At 42.4% G+C, this 23,354-nt stretch overlaps 1 protein-coding gene across 7 annotated transcripts in view; it reads right to left on the bottom strand.

Moving 5' to 3' along the window:
- CHLSN (cholesin) overlaps positions 1-23,354 on the bottom strand; it is a 242,284-nt gene that overhangs the window by 73,314 nt on the left and 145,616 nt on the right. For all 7 annotated transcript variants that reach the window (XR_012161115.1, XR_012161114.1, XR_012161113.1 and 4 more), the window contains one exon: positions 12,305-12,495. Coding sequence is in view for 3 of the 7 variants with exons in the window: in XM_073362055.1 (XP_073218156.1) it covers positions 12,305-12,495 (191 nt within the window). In the remaining 4 variants the exon portion in view is untranslated. The remainder of the gene's footprint in view (positions 1-12,304; positions 12,496-23,354) is intronic.

Raw genomic sequence — 23,354 nt, 5'->3', positions numbered from 1 at the left:
CAGGTCCCTGGCAGTGGAAAATCCAGTAGGAGAGGAGGCTTTGGCAGCACAGAGTAGCTGTCACCTCTGTTCGGCTGCAGAGGAGCAGGAAGGGGCCTGCACAGCTCCCAAAGTGAGTCACGCTGGATAGGAAGGTAGCGTAGCCTGGACAGCGAAGAGAAAGTGCTGGTTTTGCCTGAGCTCTGAGACCCTTCCCCTTCGTCAGGTTTGAGAGTCGGGGCTCCAGCTCAAGCAGGAACATCTACATTGTTATGTTTTATCAGAGAATCATAGGACTGGAAGGGACCTCGAGAGGTCATCTAGTCCAGGGGTTCTCAACCTTTTTCTTTCTGAAACCACCCCCCCCAACATGCTATAAAAACTCCATGGCCCCCCTGTGCCACAACAACTAGCTGTCTGCATACAAAAACCAGGGCCGGCATACGAGGGGCTAGCAAGCAGGGCAAGTGCCTTGGGTCCCATGCCACAGGGCCCCAGCGAAGCTAACTTGCTTAGGCTTTGGCTTCCGCCCCAGGTGGGAGGCCTCAAGGGCCCAGGCTTCAGCCCCATGCAGTGGGGCTTTGGCTTTCTGCCGTGGGCCCCAGAGAGTATAATGCTGGCCACGGTTGGAGGACTCTCTGAAACCTGCTCACGGCCACGCAGGGGGCTCCAGATCCCGGGTTGAGAACCACGGATCTAGTCTAGTCCCCTGCACTCGTGGCAGGACTAAGTATTATCTAGACCATCCCTGACAGGTGTTTGTTTAACCTGCTCTTAAAAATCTCCAATGATGGAAATTCTACAACCTGCCTGGGCAATTTATTCCAGTGCTTAGCCACTCTGACAGGAAGTTTTTCCTAATGTCCAACCCAAACCGCCCTTTCTGCAATTTAAGCCCATTGCTTCTTGTCCTATCCTCAGAGGTTAAGGAGAACAATTTTTCTCCCTCCTCCTTGTAACAACCTTTTATGTACTTGAAAATTATTATCATGTCCCCTTTCAGTCTTCGCTTCTCCAGAATAAACAAACCCAATTTTTTCAATCTTTCCTTACAGGTCATGTTTTCTAGATCTTTAATTGTTTTTGTTGCTCTTCTCTGGACTTTCTCCTATTTGTCTACATCTTTCCTGAAATTGGAGCCCAGAACTGGACACAATACTCCAGTTAAGGCCGTATCAGCGCAGAGTAGAGCAGAATTACTTCTCGTGTCTTGCTTACAACTCCTGCTAATACATCCTAAAATATCTGCTTTTTTGCAACAGTGTTACACTGTTGACTCATATTTAGCTTGTGATCCACTATGACCCCCAGATCCCTTTCTGCGGTACTCCTTCCTAGTTAGTCACTTCCCATTTTGTGTGTGCGCAACTGACTGCTCCTTCCTAAGTGGAGTACTTTGCATTTGTCCTTATTGAATTTCATCCTTTTAATTTCAGACCATTTCTCCAGTTTGTCCAGATCATTTTGAATTTTAATCCTATCCTCCAAAGCACTTGCAACCACTCCCAGCTTGGTATCATCCACAAACTTTATAAGTGTACTCTCTATGCCATTATCTAAATCATTAATGAAAATACTGAACAGAACTGATCCCTGCGGGACCCCACTCATTATGCCCTTCCGGCATGACTGTGAACCACTTATAACCACTCTCTGGGAATGATTTTCCAACCAGTTCTGCACCCACTTTACAGTAGCGCCATGTAGGTTGCATTTCCCTAGTTTATGAGGCGGTCATGTGAGACAGCATCAAAAGCCTTACTGAAGACAAAATATACCATATCTACCCCCTCACCTTCCCCCTCCTCCCGCCCCCGCTTTCATCCACAAGGCTTGTCCCCATAGTGTGAGCCTGAGTCAGCTGACCAGGACTCTGACATTTACTGCAGCTTTTTTTTGCTGCCTAGCTGTACCCTGAGTGGCAGCTTGTGGATTAAAGCATCTGGCCCTTCGTCTTGGTGACTCCTCCCTGAGGCACAGCCTGAACTATTGATTCATTGCCAGTGAATTTAGGGGTGCACAAAGAAACAAGATATACATAAGCCATGAGCCCAAAAAACAAGGAGTGTAGATGTTAATGTGTCTGCAGCAAAACATGTTATACCACAAATAGAAAGAGCAGCTACTCCATCATGTAGTTACTAATCCTTCTAAAACAACAGTTGTACAACAGCTGCACAATATTCCTGCAGCAGGACATTTTGAGGTTAGGAAAACACTGGCATGGGTCCAAAAGCAGTTCATTGTGTCAGCTGCCACCAAGATACAGAAAACTGAATCCAAGTGCAGTGACTACATCTATAGGGACAGAAAATAACCAAGTGGTTTGCAGTTTAACATCTTGATGAAATGGAAAAAGTTGTGTGCTACTCCCTACTACTACGGGAGTGTAAGATGACATTCATCTGGTTCTCAATGTACGCTTTTGAAAGTCCGATTAAGAGGAGAAGACTATCACCCAACAATCTCTATATAGTAATATCTAAACCCATCTCTGATGACTCCAAGCCAGGACTGTATGTGACTTTGCTAGAGCCACCTTGAAATGGGAAGTAATTACTGTTGGAACAGCAAGGTGGGCGAGGTAATATCTTTTATTGGACCAATTTCTTCTGTTGGTCCAATAAGAGATATTATTTCACCTACCTTGTCTCTCTCATATCCTGAGACCAACACGGCTACAACAACATTGCAAACAAGTCTGAATAACACAGAGCATGAGAAATTATTATGCTCAAGGTTGGTAAGTCCATGGGAAATACTGTCATTACCATGAGAATGAATAATCGTTAAAGAGACCCAGGGGTTACAGTGGACAGAAAATTAAACACACGCTTGCAATGTGATATGGCTACAAAAAAGATCAATTCAATTTTGTGCCTCATAAGCAAAACATGGAGCCAGCATGGAGCCAGGGCTTGGGTCAGCCAGCGTGGCTGGGGTGGGCTGGCCGGAAGCCTGAAGCTTGGAGTGGTTTGGCCAGGGCAAAGGAAGTAGCAGGTGGTCCTGAGATGGAGAGTTGAAGCAGGTTTTTTCGGCATTAGGCGGCACTGAAGGTGCAAGTCTCTGAAGTCAGTGTCGAAGCAAAAAGTGGTCTGTCCAAACTTAAAATGGTCACTGTCTTATAGCAGTGCAGAATGTGAATTTATCGTCTATCTGGCAGTGTTCATTTAAGGTATCTGGAAATTGTCCTGATTTTTTCATCTGATCCCATGAATTTGACAGAATGGCCAGAATCATGTATGACTAAATTACAGTTCATCATGTTTCTAGTTTATCCCTACCCCAAAAAGGTTTCCATTAAAAAAAAATACTCCCCCTTCATTTATTAAAAACAAAATATCCCCATTACACAATTTCCTTAATCTATGAGGCAACGCTGCTCTTTCAAGTCACTTTAAAGCACCAGTTTTTTAAGGGAACCCCCCAAGCAGTTCCTAATTACAATAGTTTTTTGCTTCTCCTAAATCAGTTGAAAGCATTTTTTTCCCAGAGGTTTATTCACATTCCACTCTAGATAATGAACTAACTGTGACACAATCTGATCAACTCTAGAGCAGTCTTTATGCAATTCAGGATAACATACAGCCTTCTGCATACATAGTATTTCCCTCTCATATGGGGAATTCCCTATCTTGTCCAGCGAGAAGTGTGCAATGAGACTCTGCTGTTCTATGTGTTAGAGTCAACATCAATCCAAAGGTGTCACAAATTCCCCAGCCTTTCAAATGTTACATAATTCAGTAACTGCATTCTGGGGACATAAGCAAATCACCACTCAATTGGAAAAGAAATCTGGATATAGAGATATGTTTAAGAATTTGCTCAAGCCTTCTTGGACCCTAGATGAAACTGTGTAGTTTATGGAGTGGCTGGGAATTTATGGAATCTTTATGACACACTCTGGTTTATATACTAGCTATCATCATATGTTTTATTATTTATGTATTTATGCCTAAAACTACATGATTCTTTAGCATTGTATCGTAGGTCCTATTTATTTTGACAGTTATGAGTACACTCAGTGCCTGGAATTTCATATTCTGCATAAACCATTTTCTTGCTATTATTCTAAGGAAGAAAACCTATCCCAAAGTTTTAACAATATTTGCACTGGAGTCTGAACATGGCTTTGTTTTGAACTTAATTTTCGTGACATCCGTATTATATATTACTAAATTTTAACGCCAGAAGCCACCATTATGGAAGTCTGACCTTCAGCATAACATAGGTCATAGATGGCCCATTCCTGCATTAAGCCCATAACTTCTAGTTGAGCTAGAGCAACCATGTCTTTTAGAAAGACATCATGCTTCACTGAAAGTAAAAACTGATTTAAATTTTATTACACAAAATACTAAGATTACAGTAAAAATAAATTTGCTGCTGTTTCCACAATCAGAGCATTAATTTATTTGTACTAAAACCTAATATGAATTATACCACCAATTAAAAAAGAATCTAAATATGCTCTAATTTGGTTTAACCGCAATCGTAAAAAGAACAACAACAAAAAAAACCAACAACAACAACAACAAAAGTTGAGTTAAACGTTCTTCTTCAGAGGTGCTTCAGAAAAGAGAGTGATCTCACTCTGTTCTTTTCTGTCTCTGGAGGGAGAGCCAGTGAAACAAGGTCACTGGTTGCTTTCCCACTCAACCCTATTGTGTTTGCAGAGAATAGCCCCACTGATGTCTTCCCTAAACAAATTTGCTATATCCTGAGAGAGGGAGGGAGCAGACTGGATGTTAAATTTCTGTCAAACCCAAATTACTCCGTGGGCTCTGGAGGGAAATATCTATCTGTATGTCTAGAGTTCCAAAGCATCTACTACCCCCATATCTAAAGTCCTAATACTAGATATTAAGCTAGATATTATTGGCCTCCTCTAGAAGCTCTCTAGGAGTCTGGTGGTAGGAGCCTGGTAACAAATCCCAGCTCACATACAGCTTGTCTTCTGAAAAGCAGAGTTATTTTGAGCTGAAACAAGTTTGGCACTGCTATTAACAGGCTTGGCCAAGGGCTAGGACCCCTTTGATTCTGCTGACAGAGCTAATGCCTTTGGTTAGCAAGGATTCTAGTTCTAGAGCTGGTTGCAGTACTATTGGAATTGACCAACAGTGTGACTGAAAAACACAAAAACTGCATTTTTACTTTTGTGGTTTGGGATATGCCCTGTTTCTCTGGTATTTCTTTTAAAAATGTTTTATAGTTCTCTAGATACACTCTAAATCACTCTGTTGGCCAGGTGCCATAAAAAAAGAATGATTTGCAGAGGAAGGTAAAATCTATTAGGGAACAGAGATGATCCTCCCCAGGAAAGTGTTTTGACACTAGACGTTATTTGGTGCGACACAGAGCATTTCAAAGCAGGGGGTGGGGTGTGGGGACTTCCAAAGTACTTTTTAGCAGTAGGTGATAAATGACATCTCAGGTAGGGATGGTTCATAGCTATATCCAGTTAGGAGATTAACTCATCTCCTTTTCAATTCGGATTGTATATGGAATCAATCTTGGCATCCCACTTGTTTTGGTTATATCTGAGTGATCACTGTATGGGTTCCATGGGCGCTGGATGAGGCCATGTGTGCAGATCCACATAACAGCACATTCCTAAATCAGGCACAATAGAAAGAACAGCTCTAGGACCAAGTGAGTTGCCAAGACAAAGCAAGTTTTGCCAGACATTTTAGTGCCATGGCAAATTAACCATCTCTCATCAATATCTCTTATTAGCACTCCCACGAGTTGCAACATCCTTTTCTTGGAACCAAGTAGCACTCAGAAAGGTGTGAATTTTTCCCCAACTCTGAAATCTTCTAAGTAATTAAAAGAAATAATCTCTAAATTCAGCCTTAAAACTGAATCCTCACTGATCACTATAAATGAAGAGTAGCCACATTAACAGGATAGCTTTGGAAACTAAGATCTGATCCATGTTACCAAATGAACACTATAACCCTCTGCCCTTTGAGTCCTTTTATATAATCTGGCATATTTTCTAGTCTGTCTTCCTATCCTTCGGTCTTCTTCTGTTCCCCAGACATCCTTCATCTGTTTCTCTACCTTCATTATTTGTTCCTCTCCCACCCCATGTTCTTATAATCTCTCCACCTCCCCACTGAGTCCACATTCTTTCCCCTCCACACTCCCTCAAATCTTTTCCCTGGTTTCCCTTTGATGGGAAACTGGTACTTGCAGATTATAGACATGCTGGGATCTTCAAACTGAAGAAACCAAGTTGGAGGGAGCTGACAAAGCCTCTATTTTGAGGGTGACGTGAAATGAGATAATCATGGGGAAGCAAGGGTTTCTTCTCCCCCTTTCCTCTTTTCACTGGCCAAGGAAAGGGGAGATGGAAAATAGTCTTCCCGCTCTTTAGGAAGGAGACTGGAAGGAAATGGCAGAAGCTTTGGTCTGCCCTCTGCTGGTTGCTTCTGGTCTCACACTAGTGAACAGAAAGCAATTCAAAGCGTCTGGTCTGCACGGGGGCTGGTAAACCCATCCAAGGGATCAGCCCATGAGATAAATACCTGGGTTTCCCCAACGTCCAGTTTTGGCATATTATTTGCAAGCTGACACTAGCTTATGACTTTTTCTTTGGAACTGATTTATATTGATACATGACCATTGCATAAAACCCCACGTACCTGTATAATTATTAGGAGGATCCATAATTTCGAAGGACCCGCAAGTTCAGATAAAATAACTACCTGAAGTTTTTGGAAGCTAGAAATGGTTTGGTTAACTTTGTAAAAAATCTTCATGCCTCTCTATACTTCCTGATTTCATTCAGAATTAGAAGCATAAATATCAAAACACCAAAAGAAAAAAAAATACTCTCATGAGCCTTTTACTGCATCTAAAACCAAGAACAGGAAATCTCATGAGAAAGTCTGTTCTTAGATTTACAGACTAATTTCTTGGTCAAACAGGACAAGAGATGTTCAGCTGCTGAGCTTTGGGATGTTTTTCCAAACTAAATATTTTGGTGGCTTCCCCATCACTAGCTCATATTATCAACAAATACTAAATATTGACCAACCTTCAAAGTTGTTACCTATTAGGGCACTAGTACACAGAAATTTTATACCTTATAAGATTCTATGACAATTAAAAACATGGTTAAAATGAAAAACAAAATTTACACAAAATTCAGATATGACAAAGGCTAGAAAATGTTCTGATCAGTTCTCTGTCATGCATGTTTTTTTTTTATTTTTAGACCTGATAAACTAAGGATGCAAGCTGAGTCTTACCTTTCAATTTCCAGGCTTTTGTCAGGGCAGCAGTATGTGACATCTGATATTATTTAAATACAGGGTGTTTTTATTTTTAATATAACCAAATATTAGGAAACACTGTAATTAAAGTGTTCCTTACTAGTGTGACTTAAATTCCTTCAATTACAAGGAGGCATTGTCATCTGAAATCACTTTAAAGTGTTTTTGATCAACTAAGGAGTCTTTTAATGAACATCCTTATACTTACAAGGGATTTTCTTTTTGAAGTCAGCTGAAAAAATAAATCTGCTTTAGAGAATATTAAGGTTCATTTCCTGATGGATTTGTCCCTGTTGGCTCACACATGATCAATTAAACGACTAATGGATTGTACTTCCTGGGAATCCATCCAGTCAGAACTGATTTTACCTGGCTTGTCCTTCATCATCTTCCCATTTCATTTTGTGCCCCTTATCTATTTGTGAATGTAGTCACCTATCCTGCTTAGGCCTGCATTTATGACAGTGCTGATATGGCCATAGTCTAGGGCTTCCTGCCTTTCACCAGAGCAGATTCTCTGGTGATGTAAATTGTGATTTACACCACCTGAAGATTTAGACCATAACATTTAATATAGTGGTATCTCATCGTAGCATAGGATATTATGTTGCCAGGGCCCAGACTTCTCTAATTCCTCTGCCCCTCATTAGTAACAAACTTATAGTTCAATTTCTAGCACACTATGCCTAGCAGTACAGAACTTTCTGAAGGCAGGCAACCAACAGTGTTAATGAAGGATTGGAGGAGGAAGGGGACAAGCGAAAGCAGTTATTTCTACCACGGAAAGTCTAGCGCTGCTGTGCCATGCTGAGTATTATTTTCAATGGAAGTGTGATATTTTTATCATCAGGAGATAAAGTAACCAATCAACAATTACAACCTGCCCCACTCTGTGCATGCCTTATTCCCTCTTATAAATGTTATCCTTTCGTTAAATCATCTCACTTAGGAGTATGAGGCATGTCTTGGGGGAGACAGTCTCTACGTAAAAGAATAAATGGACACAAATCAGATGTCAAGAATTATAACATTCATAAACCAGTCGGAGAACACTTCAATCTCTCTGGTCACGCAATCACAGACATGAAGGTCGCTATCTTAAAACAAAAAAACTTCAAATCCAGACTCCAGCGAGAAACTGCTGAATTGGAATTCATTTGCAAATTGGATACTATTAATTTAGGCTTAAATAGAGATTGGGAGTGGCTAAGTCATTATGCAAGGTAGCCTGTGTCCTCTTGTTTTTTCCTACCCCCCCCCCCCGCAGATGTTCTGGTTTAACTTGGATTTAAACTTGGAGAGTGGTCAGTTTGGATGAGCTATTACCAGCAGGAGAGTGAGTTTGTGTGTGTATGGGGGTGGGGGGGATGTGAGAAAACCTGGATTTGTGCAGGAAATAGCCCAACTTGATTGCACATGCACATTGTGTAACGAGTTGTCACTTTGGATGGGCTATCACCAGCAGGAGAGTGAATTTGTGTGGGGGGGTGGAGGGTGAGAAAACCTGGATTTGTGCTGGAAATGGCCCACCTGATGATCACTTTAGATAAGCTATTACCAGCAGGACAGTGGGGTGGGAGGAGGTATTGTTTCATATTCTCTGTGTATATATAAAGTCTGCTGCAGTTTCCACGGTATGCATCCGATGAAGTGAGCTGTAGCTCACGAAAGCTTATGCTCAGATAAATTGGTTAGTCTCTAAGGTGCCACAAGTACTCCTTTTCTTTTTACCATCAAAGAAGGAACTCTAGCTTGTGGGCTGAGTGCTACTTCCATTTTATTTTCAAATTACCCCATAAAGGTTGCTCCTGAACTAGGGTCTTCTATATAAAGAAGTACTAACAAAACATAAAAATCAACTCTTGTTTCTTTCCTTCCCTTATCATCTTTCTTTCTTTTCTTTCAGTATCATTTGAAATAGGTTGACCCATCTCTGGTAAGAATATATTATTTATTCTGTCCCGTATAGTAGAACAGCTAAACAAAAGAACTAATAATCTTGGAATATGCAAACAATCTCCTCTCTCCTAAAAATAACAACTTAAATGTTCCCATGCATCTCTAGCATATAGATCTGTATATGAATCTCTCACTGAAGGTTTTCTAATATTTTCCTCTGAATTCCCTTAACTTGTCAAAAAAACCTTCACTATAACAACTTGGTGTTGATTTCTCTTAGTGAATTCAGAAGCCAATGTGGTGTTGTGTAATGTTAGGAATAGTCTGTAGCTAATGAACTGAAATAACAGTCTCAGCCCTCAGTGAGGATGTGAAGTTCCACTTGTTCCATAGGAGATTCACTGTGTACTCAGACAGTTAGGCTTCCATCCCATTTACCAACTATTTTATCTCTGGTAGGTCATATTACCGAGAAGGGTCAAAACATACCCACAACATTCTCCTTTGTTTATTTCAAATTTCATACAACTCTTGTATCTGTGCTACTGCCTTGTCTTCCACCATATTACTTTCTTCAGAAAATGAGTGTAGGTATTACAAAACACAAGGACTAAAATCCTGACCCTATTGAAGTCAGTGAGAGTTTTGCCATTGACTTAAATGGGGCCAGGATTTCATTCTAGATTCTCTTGAGAATACAAAACAAAAGCATGTTCCTTTGCGACAAATTTAAATTCAGGTTGATTTGTTGCCCATCTCTAGGGGTTTAGGAAGTTTCCCAAATGAATAAAAATCAGGCAGATTATTCTATAATTTATATTACTGCAGGAGAGCTAACTGGAATTCAAGGTTGGAAACCTACATCAACATGTTTGCTCTGCAGTTCAGCATCTTACAACCTCTTTCTGTCAAGCTTACTAGACACAAGTCAGTGGTTTATGCACTAATTCCCTGGATATCCTACTGCGGTATATATCCACAGGACTCCATCTTTTTATTACCTGACCGAACTGTGTATCAACTGTACTTTGACAGCTTCAAAGGTAATTTAGTATTGGGTCAAGTGAAACTCTTGTAGTCAAATTTATTTAACTCCAAAGAAAAAATACTCTCAGAAGGTGACATAATGTACCACCTAAGTAAGCAAAAATCAACAAAGATAATACTAGAATATTAACCAAAAAACCCACAGCTTGTTCCTTTGCTTTCCAATCCTGAAAACCATTATCTCCATATCCACCACTAATACACACACATTCCACAGTACAGTTGAAACAGATGGTAGCTAGCTGCCAATCAAACTGCAGTTCAAAACAATGGTGAAGTATCCCAGCTGTTTTCCAGACTGAAAATATTATTGTCATTTTGCTATCACTCCATGATGAAGTTTATGTAACAAAAATGCACGTGTCCCCCAGTCTGGAATGCAATTAATTTCCTCCTGCCCCACTGAGAGTTGTAATACGTTGTAAGTAACCATTCAGACTATCTGATAATTTCAGTATTAAGCACTACCAGAAATAGAAAACTGGGGCTATTCCAAGTGATAACCTATTCTTTGTAACATGCAAATCTGGAGTTTTTAGAGGTGTAGCGTAGCTTGCAGTTTGGAAAAAAAACAAACACTCCTTTCCTGTTTATCCATAATGTCTAATTGGCTGAAGCATGCTATGAAAGTTTCATTGCATTTCTTTTTATTGTAAGCACTGACTTTGTTTTATGCTGGAATTTTACATACAAATAGGCTAGTAAAATATAGTAAATAACTATCTGCAGTCTGATACCAATCACTTAACTTGTCATGTAATTATAAACCTTTGGTATGCAACTATAAGGCTTCGTACTTTACGAAGTTTAAAACAAAGTTTCGTGCATCTAATTTATAACTGCTAAATGTCATAGATTGCTTTGGGTGAAATTAAGTAATATTGCATGATCTCAAATCATTTAATGTAATTTCATTACATAGAGAGTAAAAGCAACGGTCTCTCTTTTAAACAACAAGTTCTCCCAATGAAATCTCTTTAGCAACTTTTGTTAGCAAGATCGCAACAATCCTTTGAAAGTGCAGTATTCTAGGAATATTTCTACTTAGACTGTAAGATCTTCAGGGTGGGGACTGCCTTTTTCTTTAGGGTTGCCAACTTTCTAATCACACAAAACCGAACACCCTTGCTCCGCCCCTTGCCCCCCTTCCCTGAGGTGCTGCCCATGCCCCACCCCTTCTCTGAAGTCCCACCCCCACTCACTCTATAACGCCTCACTCTGTCACTCGCTCTCCCTCACCCTCACTCACTTTCACCAGGCTGGGGCAGGGGTACGGGAGGAGGTGAGGGCTCCGCTGGAGGTGTGGGCTCCAGAATAGGGCCAGAAATGAGGGATTCACGGTGTAGGAGGGGGTTCTGAGCTGGGGCAGGGGGTTGGGAGGGGATGAGGGCTCCGGCTAGAGGTGCGGGCTCCGGGATGGGACCAGAAATTAGGGATTCAGGGTGCGGGAGGGGGCTCAGGGCTGGGGGTTGGGGTGAGGGCTCTGGCTGGGGTTGAGAGCTCTGGGGTGAGACTGAGGATGAGGGATTTGGGGTGCAGAAGAGGGCACAAGGCTGGGGCAGAGGGTTGGGGTGTGGGGTGCAGGCTCTGGGAGGGAGTTTGGGTGCAGGAGGTGGCTCAGGGCTGGGGCAGAGGGTTGGGGTGCAGGCTCTGGGAGGGAGTTAGTGTGCGGGAGGGGGTTCCGACCTGGGGTAGGGGGTTGGGGTGTGGGCTCTGGCTGGGCGGTGCTTACCTCAGGTGGCTCCCGGTCGGTGGCGCAGCTGGACTAAGGCAGGCTCCCTGCCTGCCCGGGCTCCACACGGTTCCCAGAAGCGGCCAGCATGTCTGGCTCCTACGCACAGGAGGCTCTGTGCGCTGCCCGCCCCCACAGGTGCCCCCTCCGCAGCTCCCATTGGCTGTGGTTCCCAGCCAATGGGAGCTGCAGAGACGGTGCTCGCAGCAGGGGCAATGTGCGGAGCCACCCTGTCTCCTGTGCCTAGGAGTCGGACATGCTGGCTGCTTCTGGGAGCTGCAGGAAGCCTGCCTTAGCCCTGGTTAAGATATTGTTTACAGATTACTTTTCCTAGGGAGCTTTATATAGATTTTAGGGTTCTTACCTAGTTAAATACTCCAGTGCCAACTCAGCTCCTGATGGTTTTTTGGGCTCTTCTTTCTTAACAGCAATTCCAGCTTCCCGCATCAGTTTCTTTTCTTCCTTCTTACGCTCTTTCTTTAGTTTTCTTTCCAATGTCCTCCTTTCCTCTGTGGTAAGTTCCTCCGCCTCCTCCTCCTCCACCTTTTTTGTTCTCTGAAACAAAATACAAGCGTATCTTTAACTGAAGAGCTCATGAAATAATTCACACTAGAAACCTCAGTGCTCATACACTGCAGGGAATACTGTTGTGGCTAAGAGTTCATGTCATAGGGAACATTTACGCAGTGGGTCTTCTCTTCTGAGTTGGCGAAGGAAGGATCACATACAAGTTTCCTTTCCTCTATTCCTTAGAGGAAATCGTCAGGTTGAAAAAATCCTGTGGAGAAAGGTTTGCATGTGACAAAGTACGGAAGAGGGAAAGTGTGCATATAAGATACTTTAGGGGTCAGCAAAATCCTAACATATAGAGGGATTCACATAACTGAGTGAAGATGGGGAAAAGGAGAAGCGGAGAAGCTCATTGTGGACATCTGGGGAAGTCTGCACAGAAGTTGAGTGTTTCCTGATGTCTTTGTCAATTCTCCATTCTAGGGGTTCTTAAGCTAGGGTACACAAAGGCTTCTGTGATAGCCTCCAAAATCCCCAAGCAAGGAAAACCACAACGAAGACAGGATCTTAGGACGGGGAGTGACCTACATGAAGCTCTCTAGACACATAAATAATTTGCTGCATGAAACAGAGAACCATTACTCTGTCCTTTACGATTCAGCTGCGGGAAGAAAGGGCAGAGCCAGGATTCTTGACCAAACTTACTTTCAGAAATGTCATGTCACTGGGAATTTAAAAATGCACACAAAAGAAACTCTCAAACATTCTGAACGTCTCTCAAAACTCTCTGGCTCATACCTAGGTATCACTGCATGTTCATTAAAAGTCTGGTGTATCCAAGTAGTGTACATCTTAACTCTTAATAGACAAGACAGCTTTTCAATATTTTGCTACAGTAGTTTATTCCCAATCACCAATAACAAAGCACGTTTCTAAAGTATGGTCCTGTGACAGACTCGGGTAGGCCTGTACCCAGTTATGTCACACATTTTGTTTTCTGGCTTTCATTTTGTATCTGAGCATACTTGATGTTTTATGTTGCGAGCCAGTTTAAACAATATATGTGTACCCTGGTTGTGATGGTTAACAAGGTCCTATGGCGGACAGGGGTGCTTCTAAATCAGGAAGAATCATCAACAAGGACTAGTCAGGACTTCAGACTTGCTAATGACTTTTATCCACTAGCCCACTACCTATGAAACAGTAGTATTGTGCACATGAACCCAGCATGACTGGGGTATGGGGTTTCACATGGGGACTTCATGGCTGTGTTTATAAGCAAGGAGGTTTCTGGATAGAAGAGGCTGACCACCACCAACAGCAAGACGGACTTGATACAGGGGAGACAGGGGAGTTTCTGCCTAGTCTGAACACGGACAGTCCTCAAACGAGAGATGAGATCTATCTAACAGGTGGGGATTGCATTCAGTTGTTTGTTGTTTTGCCTAGATCCCTGGGCGGCGGGTGAAGCATCCCCTCGAGGAGTCTAGCTCCTTGTCCTGTCTCTTCTGCCCCAGGCCCCACCCCCGGCTTCACCCCAAGCCTGCCCGCTCATCACGGGTGTCCCTCCTCTCCTTCCCGCTGCTTGGCCCCCCCCCCACTCGCCATTCCCTCCTCCCCCCAGTTTGACCCCCTCATCACCTGCCACCCACCTCTCCTTCCCCCCTCCTCCCTGCTCAGCCCCCCTGCCGCCACTTGCATCCCACCTCTTCTTCTCCCTGGTAGACTCCCATCTCGCCGCATCCCTCCTCCCACCACCCATGGCAAGCAGTGGATGGCGGGGAGGAGGGACCATTGAGCGGCAGCGGAGGGTCCCAGTGGGGAGGAGGGACTGGCAACCAGAAGCGGGAGGTAGGGGGAGGAGGAACTGGCAAGTGGCAGCAGGGACCACCAGAAAGAGGTGGAGAGGAGCAGCCAGGTGGAGAAAGCTGAGCTTTTATATGTGCCATGCAAGTTACAAGGCAGCTCAGGACGTGGTATCTGCTACTCAGCTTTCTGGATTCGTCAGTAATCTCCCTGGGGAGTCCAAGGGTCCCAGGAAGCTGAGTGGCAGATAACACCTCCTCAGCCGCTCAGGAACCTGCACGGCACATAATAAATAAGCAAAAACATCCTGTAGAAGCCCACTCCCAGCAGGGAGGGGAAAAGGCAGGGCCACCATGGCCCACCATGGTGCCTGTGCCAGGGGAGGCTTAGCCTCTCCTGGCCTATTATATCCGCCGCCCCTGCCTAGATCTGTAACTTTCTTGAGTTGTCAAAAGTAAAGTGTGTGTATTTAAGAAGTCCATTTGCAAAGTGTGTGTTCCTTGCTAGAAAGGTGTCCCCAAAGACTTAGACTATGAACCAGAGTTCCCGCAGGGGTAGAACCCTGGGGTGAGTGTGTATAAGCAACTGAGGAAGTTGGGGGAAGGGAGGCTCTGTATTGGTTCCAGAGCTTAGGGCAGTTGGACTCCAGAGTCCCATATCCCAAGAAAGGGGCCAGACAGTGAGTCTGCATCCTGAGAATGTTCCTGATAGGCCGGAACTAGATACTGTGCCTGGACTCTGCCCAGGCCCAGCTGGCTCAAAAACATTTGGGATTCAATGGTTAAGTCTGGTGACCATCCGGTAGGGTACTCAGCCAAGTCTGTAACAGGCTCCATAATACCCCCTTTAGCTTTGAGAAGGCATTTATAACAAGAGATCAAATTTGTTAAAAATGAATCCCCCATGAGGAGGATTTCAGTTGCATACCTACAGTCTCAAAGTACCTACAGTACCATACTTGCAAAGGGAAAAAAATAATTCCAAGGGACATTATTATATCTATATACCATAGCATACGGAGCACACGGAAGCCAAACTGAACATATCCACCAACAATATAACTAACCATTCTCTGTGCCTCCTTTTCACCTATTATGAGTATAAGGCACCCGAGACTGAAACCAGAATTGCACAAAAAGATAACCGATTACAATAAAAGGCTGGTTAAATGACACGTCCCTATTAAGGGCCAAACCCTTAATGTGTCAATCAGTGAATGTTTGTGAAGTGCTTTAAAATGAAAATCACAATGTAAAAGCTAACTAATAATAACTTGTTATTTTTACATGCAGAGAGAAGGAGATGTTAGATAAAACAATACCTGTATGCAACCTGATTTGCCAAAGACACCTGCTGAGAACTAAATATTTTTCTGTCTGGATTCACATATCACCCAAGTTTACTCTGACTCATCTCCCCAACCTGGTGCTTTCAAAGACTAAACTGATCTGAACAAGACAGAGACAGAAAACAGATATTTGAATAAATGAGGGAAAGTCTAAGAAAGGACATTTGCTTTGTTTTCTAAAACATTTTATTGAGCAGAGGTTGCATGCACAAACACTTAGAAAAATCAAGCAACGTGAGTAAGCACTGCATTTGTACTGAAGAGGTTTTGTAACTCATACTGAAAAGAATTAGTATCTAGGATGAAGGTAATTATTTTCCAGGAAGCGAAGTTTTCACTTGATAAGCTGCTGTAGTATTTACTGAAATAACAATCTAGCCATGCAAAATCCAGGAAAAAGTGTGGAGTCATTCCTAAGATGTTTATGAAAGATTATTATAGCAACTGTCCAATAGAGGACACACTATGTTTAATCTTCTTTTAAAAATAATGTAATGAACGTGTTTTCTTTTCTCATTGAGACATGAAGCTTTCAAATAAAGTGACTGTGGCACATCATTAGAATAGTTCTGAGAAAGAGGCCTCTTGGATCCGCATACTTACAGTAAATGTGTATCTCTCCATCTTCCCTTCTCCCACACATTCCGCACATTATCAGAAAGCTTTTTATCCCTCTCCCTCTTGCTCCCGTAAAACAACACAAGTTGCTGTATCCATGTAATTAGGTCTAAATACAAAATCCCAATCGCTGACATTTGTTTCAAGCACAACAATTTTTGCTCTTCAGTGCCATCTGAAACAAAAGCACTGTTCTCCCTTTAGACTGGAATTTATCCTGTGTTAAGAGAGTCCGAGTTTATACATCAAGGTACCTTCTGGCAGAACAACCTATAATCCATTCTGATTAAAACATGATCCACCCAGGCTGCTGTTCGAAGTTCCCAACACATTCACTATGAACATGCTAGGAATTTTATAATTCACAGAATCTTTCTAATTACACTGAGCTTTAACCCTTTCATACTAGCTTCATCGGTTTTTATAAATATATTTACTGTGGAAGCCAGGAGTTTCAGCCTTGCTAATGAAATTTGTATGCAATCTAGCTGCATACTGTACATTAGATTTAAGTATCTAAGAATGAGTGCAAGCCACAAAATCACAGACCAACATTTTCAAATGAATTTCAAAGAGCATCCCTCCCCTCAGCCTCATCAATACCCCTACTGCCTGCCCCCAACACTGCCACCACTAAGCTCACTGCCCCCCTCCAGCCCCACCAATACCCCACAGCCATCTCCTTCCCTCGCAAATAATGCCCCCATTCAATCTCCCTGTTGAGTACAAAGCATCCAAGACAAAAACCAGAACTGCATGCACAGATAACCTATTATTATAAAACGCTGGCTGGACTACACTTCCTTGGTGCCAAAGCCTTAATATGTCATTCAATGAATGTTTGTGAAATGCTTTAAAATGAAAATCACAGTGTCAAGGCTAAGTATCATTATTATTATTTACATGCAAAGGGAAGGATATGTTAGATAATATAATACCTGTATGCAACCTGATTTGCCAAAGACACCTGCTAAAAGCTAAACATTTGTTCTGTCTGGCTACACATACCATCCAAATTTACTCTGACACATCTCCCTAATCTGGTGCTTTCAAAGACCAAACTGATCTCAACAAGACAGAGTGGCTGGAGCTGTTCATCTGTCCCTGAACACCCCCATCCACTCCTTCCTTGCTGCAGCCAAGGCCCAGGGAAGAATGAGTCATGACCCCCTCCCTGAAATAATCACCTGCCCCCAACCTTGGACCTGCCTCTGCCTCATGCTGTCCAGGCTCTGTGACATTGCCAAGGCCCCACATTTCAATTCTCCCTCCTCCCTCATTATCATAAGCAGAAGCAGAGCAGAGGTCACCTACAATACAAGAATCTTGGGCATCACCCACACATGCACATCAGTCTCTCTCAGTGACTTGGGGCAGGGCTGATGCGCATGTGTGGCTGACACAAAGCGTTCTGGGTAATGTAGTTTTTATATGGGAGAAAATATTATTAAGTCGGGAGTTTTTTGGTTGCAAATGGGAGTCTCCCTGACATACGGAGACTTGGACTATTGTCTACACTACCATTTATGTCGGCAAAACTTATGTTGCTCAGTGGTGTGAATATTCCATCCCCTTGAGCAACATAGGTTACACAGGCATAAGCAGTCGTGTGCACAGTGCTACGTCTCTTGCTGCTCGGTGGGGGTGGTTTAATTTTATTGATCAGCGAGCTCTCTTCCGTTGGCATAGAGCGGCTACACAAGTGATCTTACAGTGGCACAGCTGCATGGATACAGCTGTGTCACTGTAAACTCTCTAGTGTAGACATAAATTCTGCATGAAGCTTGGATTTGAATCCAGGTTCCTCAAACTTTGAGGAGTGGTTCAGATGCAGAGTTTTGGTGTGGTCGCATCTTTATTTAAAGAACAACAACAAAAATAAATCATGATTTCACTTGTTTTATTTAGATTATAAATGTTTCAAGTTATCTTTTTCCACCTTTGTAAGGTGACATGGTAATTTGTGGTGCTTTTTAAAAAAAATAGAATAAATAATAATAATAATGTAAATCCACATATAAGCATGTGATACATTTGTTTGTTGAGGTGATAAATTTAAAACGTGTGCAATACATTTGCTTATTTGCAAAGCCTGCTCCTAGCTATTATGCCACCTTGGTTTGTGAACTCCTTAGGTCTCAGTCTAAACAAAGTCAGGCTATGTTAGCGCTTGAATAAAAGACATCTGGAGAAAACCCAGTGGATTTTGTGATAAAGGATGTGACACTCTTCAGGTTGGAGTTTGTCCTCAACTAATGCCCTGACAAGCTGTTAAGGGGCTTTTGCCACCAGGTGGGCCATATTTTAAATAAGACAGACAAAAAATTCCTAACCACTTGTGCTCATTGAAGAGCCAGGTCACTTTCTGCAAGAGTAAGGAGGGATGCTAGCTCTGATGTCTTCACCAAGTTCCTATTTGGGTAACTACTTTCTGTCTATTGTAACTTAAAACACCCCTTGCATTTGCAATTACATGCAGTTGTCTCTATTTCTTCATTTCTTCTCTTAAATTGTTATGGTGTTGCACTTGTTTCACTCCAGAAGTGGCTACATTTCAATGGTGGGCAAAGTGATTCCTATATATCACTATAAAATATTTCCAGATAACAATACTTTAGTAAAAAAAAGATTTCAAAAATTATGCACTGGGATAATACTATCAATATAAAAATCAGCATGGAGAGTTTGGCTAATACGTACTCTCTCCTAATTCAGTCACTCTCTTTCAGAAACTGCTTCAATCTACAAAACATGATAGCAATATAAACTTTGTTGGTGAAAATGAAAATATTGCGTATATATAAGGAAACCATAAAATGGTAAGGGACTATCTAGCTCTGCACACCGATAATACAAGATGGAACAATATATCTCTGAGTCATGGCTTATAATTTGAAACAGGTCTGTAACAACTAAAAGGCCCTACACAAAGACAGCTATTGAATAGGCTTTGATAAGAGAATGAGTGGTTTTGGTTTAGTTCCTAGCTGACAGATAGTTACATTATAATTGGCATCCTTATTGGCTGACTAAGAAGACAGGCTAAGGATTGAATGGGTAAAGAGACAGTAAAATACCATCACCCTCACAGAGATGGTCCTTCTAGGCGAGAGGTGGGCAAACTACAGCCCGTGGGACCCCCCTGCCAGGCCCCAGGCCCTTCCCCACTGTTCCCCTTCCCCCGCAGCCTCAGCTCACTGTACCGCTGGTGCAATGCTCCAGGTGGTGTGGCGGGGCTGCGAGCTTCTGGAGCAGTGCAGCTGCAGAGCCTGGCCTGAACCGGTGCTCTGTGCTACGCGGTAAGGGGGCAGGGAGCAGGGCGGGTTAGATAGAGGGCTGGGGAGTTCGGGGGTGGTGGCTGGGGGGTGGTCAGGGGGTGGGGGGGTGGATGAGGTCAGGGCAGTCAGAGCACGGGGAACAGGGGGGTTGAATGGGAGCAGGAGTCCCAGGGGGCAGTCAAGAAGGGGGGGGGTGGATGGGGCAGGGGTTCCGGGGGCGGTCAGGGGACAGAGAGAAGGGGTGGTTGGATGGGGCAGTGGTCCCAGGGGGGCCGTCAGAGAACGGGGGTGGGAGGGTTGGATGGGACAGGAGTCCTGGGGGGGGGGCTGTCAGGGGGCGAGAAGCTGGGGGCCGGGGTTGATGGGGGGACCATCCACGCCCCCTCCCCTAACTGGCCCTCCATACAATTTTTGAAACCCAATGCGGCCCTCAGGCCAAAAAGTTTGCCTGCCCCTGTTTCAGGACACCACTGAGGAACATTGGTTGGGCAGTGTGTGGAAACTCACACGGTACACTGTTTGTGCCACGGTACCCAGTGTAACAGCAGCTTGGAACTCAGCAAATCACATAAGGCCATCTACAAGGGTTGGCATTAAACCACTTCCACTCACCAAAAACAACAAAGAGAGAAAAACATTAAAATCATACATGAATGTTTCCTATTTGGTATAACTTTCCATCCTATGCTCAAGCCAGTCAGACTTGGGCTGTAGTGGTCTGTCAGGGAGAATCAGTTTCAGAAGTCCTCAGCTGAGGAAGCCCTGCTGCTTATGAGAGTGTATAAAACCAGGAACCAACAACAAGAGCCTCCTAGTAGATCTCAGCTAAAACCCCACCATACAATCTATCCAACAGCTAGATGGCAGATCGTTCAGCGCTTCAACGATTATCACCAGCACCTTAAACTGCACTCAGAAATGAAAAGGAAACAATGGGAAGACTTGAAGAGTTATATGCTCATAGTGGCTATTTAGGGGTTGAATAAAAAACTGTGTCAACAGGAACAACCGCAGATTTACAGCTGTAAAGTGGAAGGAAGTTGAAGTGGTTGTCTGTTCATATGCCCATCACTCCAGAGCCCTGTTACACTTCCATCAAAAACTAATGGCTGGAAGACCTGGCCAGTAAGATGAATATAATACAGTAAACTCAATGCAATTATTATAAAGCTACAAGTATGATTAATTCTGTCATGTCTCCCCATAACAAGAAATATATATTTGAAGAATAACCGGCAGAAAGATGTACAGTAGGTTACAGTTTTGTTTCTCATATTTCCATAGTATAAAGGAGAGGGTGCATTTTAAGATTAGCTGAACATATGGTTTTAGGTACAAGAGACTGTACTGGACTACATGGCAAACTGAAAGTGGTTTTGTTTTTAACTAGATTTTTTTCTCATTACCTGCTTTCCAGAATGACCATTGATCTAAATCTCAGGCCACCTGACACTTAGATAATACTCAGGACATTATTCTAAAGGCCCATGATCCTTGCTCACCTGCTTCAGGATTCCCACCTTTACACTGTCACTGTTGTGTGATGGCAACAAAATGGAGTTTATTAAACTTGTGATCTCTGAAGAAAAGACTGTGGCAGGGGAACCTAATTTTTTATTCATATGGGCTTCCCAGTTATTACAAATTAGGCTCTGGGTCACAACTGTCTTGAGTCTGTGTTCTTTGTTACTTGTTCTGCTTGCCAACCCATTCTATGCGATGTCCTTGTCAACCCCTGGCAAAAACAAGCACAAACAGAGCCAAATGGCTGCACATTTAGCTGCTGCATCATGGCCAAGAACATACAGATTTCTACTGCTGCAGAGTACTGTGTCGAGGCCACATTAGGCCATTAGGAATGTAGGAGAACTACTTGTGGCCCACTGATTTCAGTTCAGTGACCCTTACAGAACTGGAAGTGATTACAAAGAAATGGGGAGGAACAGAGGATGAGGAGCAACACAAATGAGACACACCAGACACACAATGCTAAAGACAAGAAAGAGCACTACAAAATGGCATGAAAAAGGGAGGAAGCCAAATTCACCATTGATACAGGTGGACCCAGCTCCACAAAAGTTGCACCCTTTTCTGCTAGCACACAGAAGACAACAAGGGAATAGAAGCCCGTGGGCAAGGATGAAGAGATATGACAGAATTAAAGGAAGCACCAACAAAAGTTCACATGAACAAATCTTAACATGAACAACAGCGATAAATATACTGAGGATACAACAGATTTCCCCAAAGAGGAAGATGAGAAAGGACTCCCACTTTGCTCCTAGCAGAAGCATTATACTGCCTTGGTCTTCGGTTTTAATCAGAGTTATTCCCATTATTTTTAAACAGTGATGCCAAAAGGGGCTTGTTCACACAAAAGACCAAAAATATGATTAATTTCATTTTAAAATGAAGTCTTTTGCCACCCAATTTTAAAGTCAGAGTAGCTAAAACATTCAGTGTCTTCCCCCACACTCAAAACACCAAACACTGACAGATCTGTGGCCATTTTCCAGCTAAAACATTCCAGCAGCTAAAAATATAATTTAACAGATGCAAAGAACCAGACCAAAGTTATACAACTCTCAAAAGCAAGGTTAATAATGAAAAGGTTGATAGATGATTTATTAATTGAGGTTTTGCCAGACAATTACACTGTAACTATAACTACAGAGACTACGTTAAAAACCTCACAATCTTACAAACTTCTTTAAACAATTTTCTGTAGGTCACCACATTATCAACAGAGAAAGTATGAGCATAAATAGCATTTTTAAGTTTCAGGAAGATACAGAGAGCAGACTTGAAATCAAAGGAGCCCCCCCCCCAATATACGCCTTTCAACAGATGGACATTTACTTTATAAAGAAAATTGATTTTTATTCGATTTTTAGGCCCATAATATTCTTAGAATCGAATAAATATTTTAAAAAATGTACAAACACTATCTGGACAAAAGAAAAAATATTTTTAAAGTGACACATTGTACAAAGAAATAAACTGTTGTTTCTTTAAAAATAATTTTCATAAAAGCTAAATTGTTCGTACAATCTTACAACTCTTGGCAAAAGAAACACTGGGATGAAATTACATTAACTTGATTTGGAAAGGTTTCTATAGATGCAATTCAGGCAGAAAAACCTCAAATAAGTGCTGCATAAAGCCAGATTTAAATAAGAACAAGCTTTTGTATCTTTCTGATCCAGGAAAGGATTCCTTCAGCTACTGTATACGTGAAGGGAGAAAAAGTGCATGCGTACACACATAGCGATATACAGTATCTTCTGTATCTCTCATACACAACAGGCAGGTATCATTTGCAACTAAAATTGAATTCAGCAGGCATGCAATTTCACTGACATAAAAACATAGCCAATTAAAAACTTTAACTATTTCATATATCTGCATACATGTTTCTGAAGAGTACACAAAATGTTATCAATAAGAAATGCTGAATAAGAAAATTTTTTAGTAAATTTAAATTAAACAGAAGAGTTTAAGTGCACATGGGAGAAAAATATTTGCAGAAACTATTATGTCAATTAAATTCCACTAGAATGTATGTTCCTTTAAAGTGATCTGTACTGAAACTGATCACGTTCTGAAATATGAATTAGTATTTTATTTCTCAACTTCTATCAGTCATACTGCAGTGTCATTATTCTGAACACAACACAGGCCTAAGGAACAACAACAAGCAGTCTTGCGAATGCAGCTTTGCTTAGCCTGTAACTATGGCACTGACAGGAATCTGTACATATCTGCAGTACTATTTTACTTATTCCCTTACCATGGTTTGCTTAATTAAACCAGCTCATTCTGATTAAATGGCAATGCAGCAGAAGACAGAACAA

The sequence above is a fragment of the Lepidochelys kempii genome, chromosome 10 (genome assembly GCF_965140265.1).
Source record: "Lepidochelys kempii isolate rLepKem1 chromosome 10, rLepKem1.hap2, whole genome shotgun sequence".
Taxonomy (NCBI): Eukaryota; Metazoa; Chordata; order Testudines; family Cheloniidae; genus Lepidochelys; species Lepidochelys kempii.
Note: the sequence above shows the minus strand (reverse complement) of the source record. Positions and strands in the feature narration are given on the sequence as shown.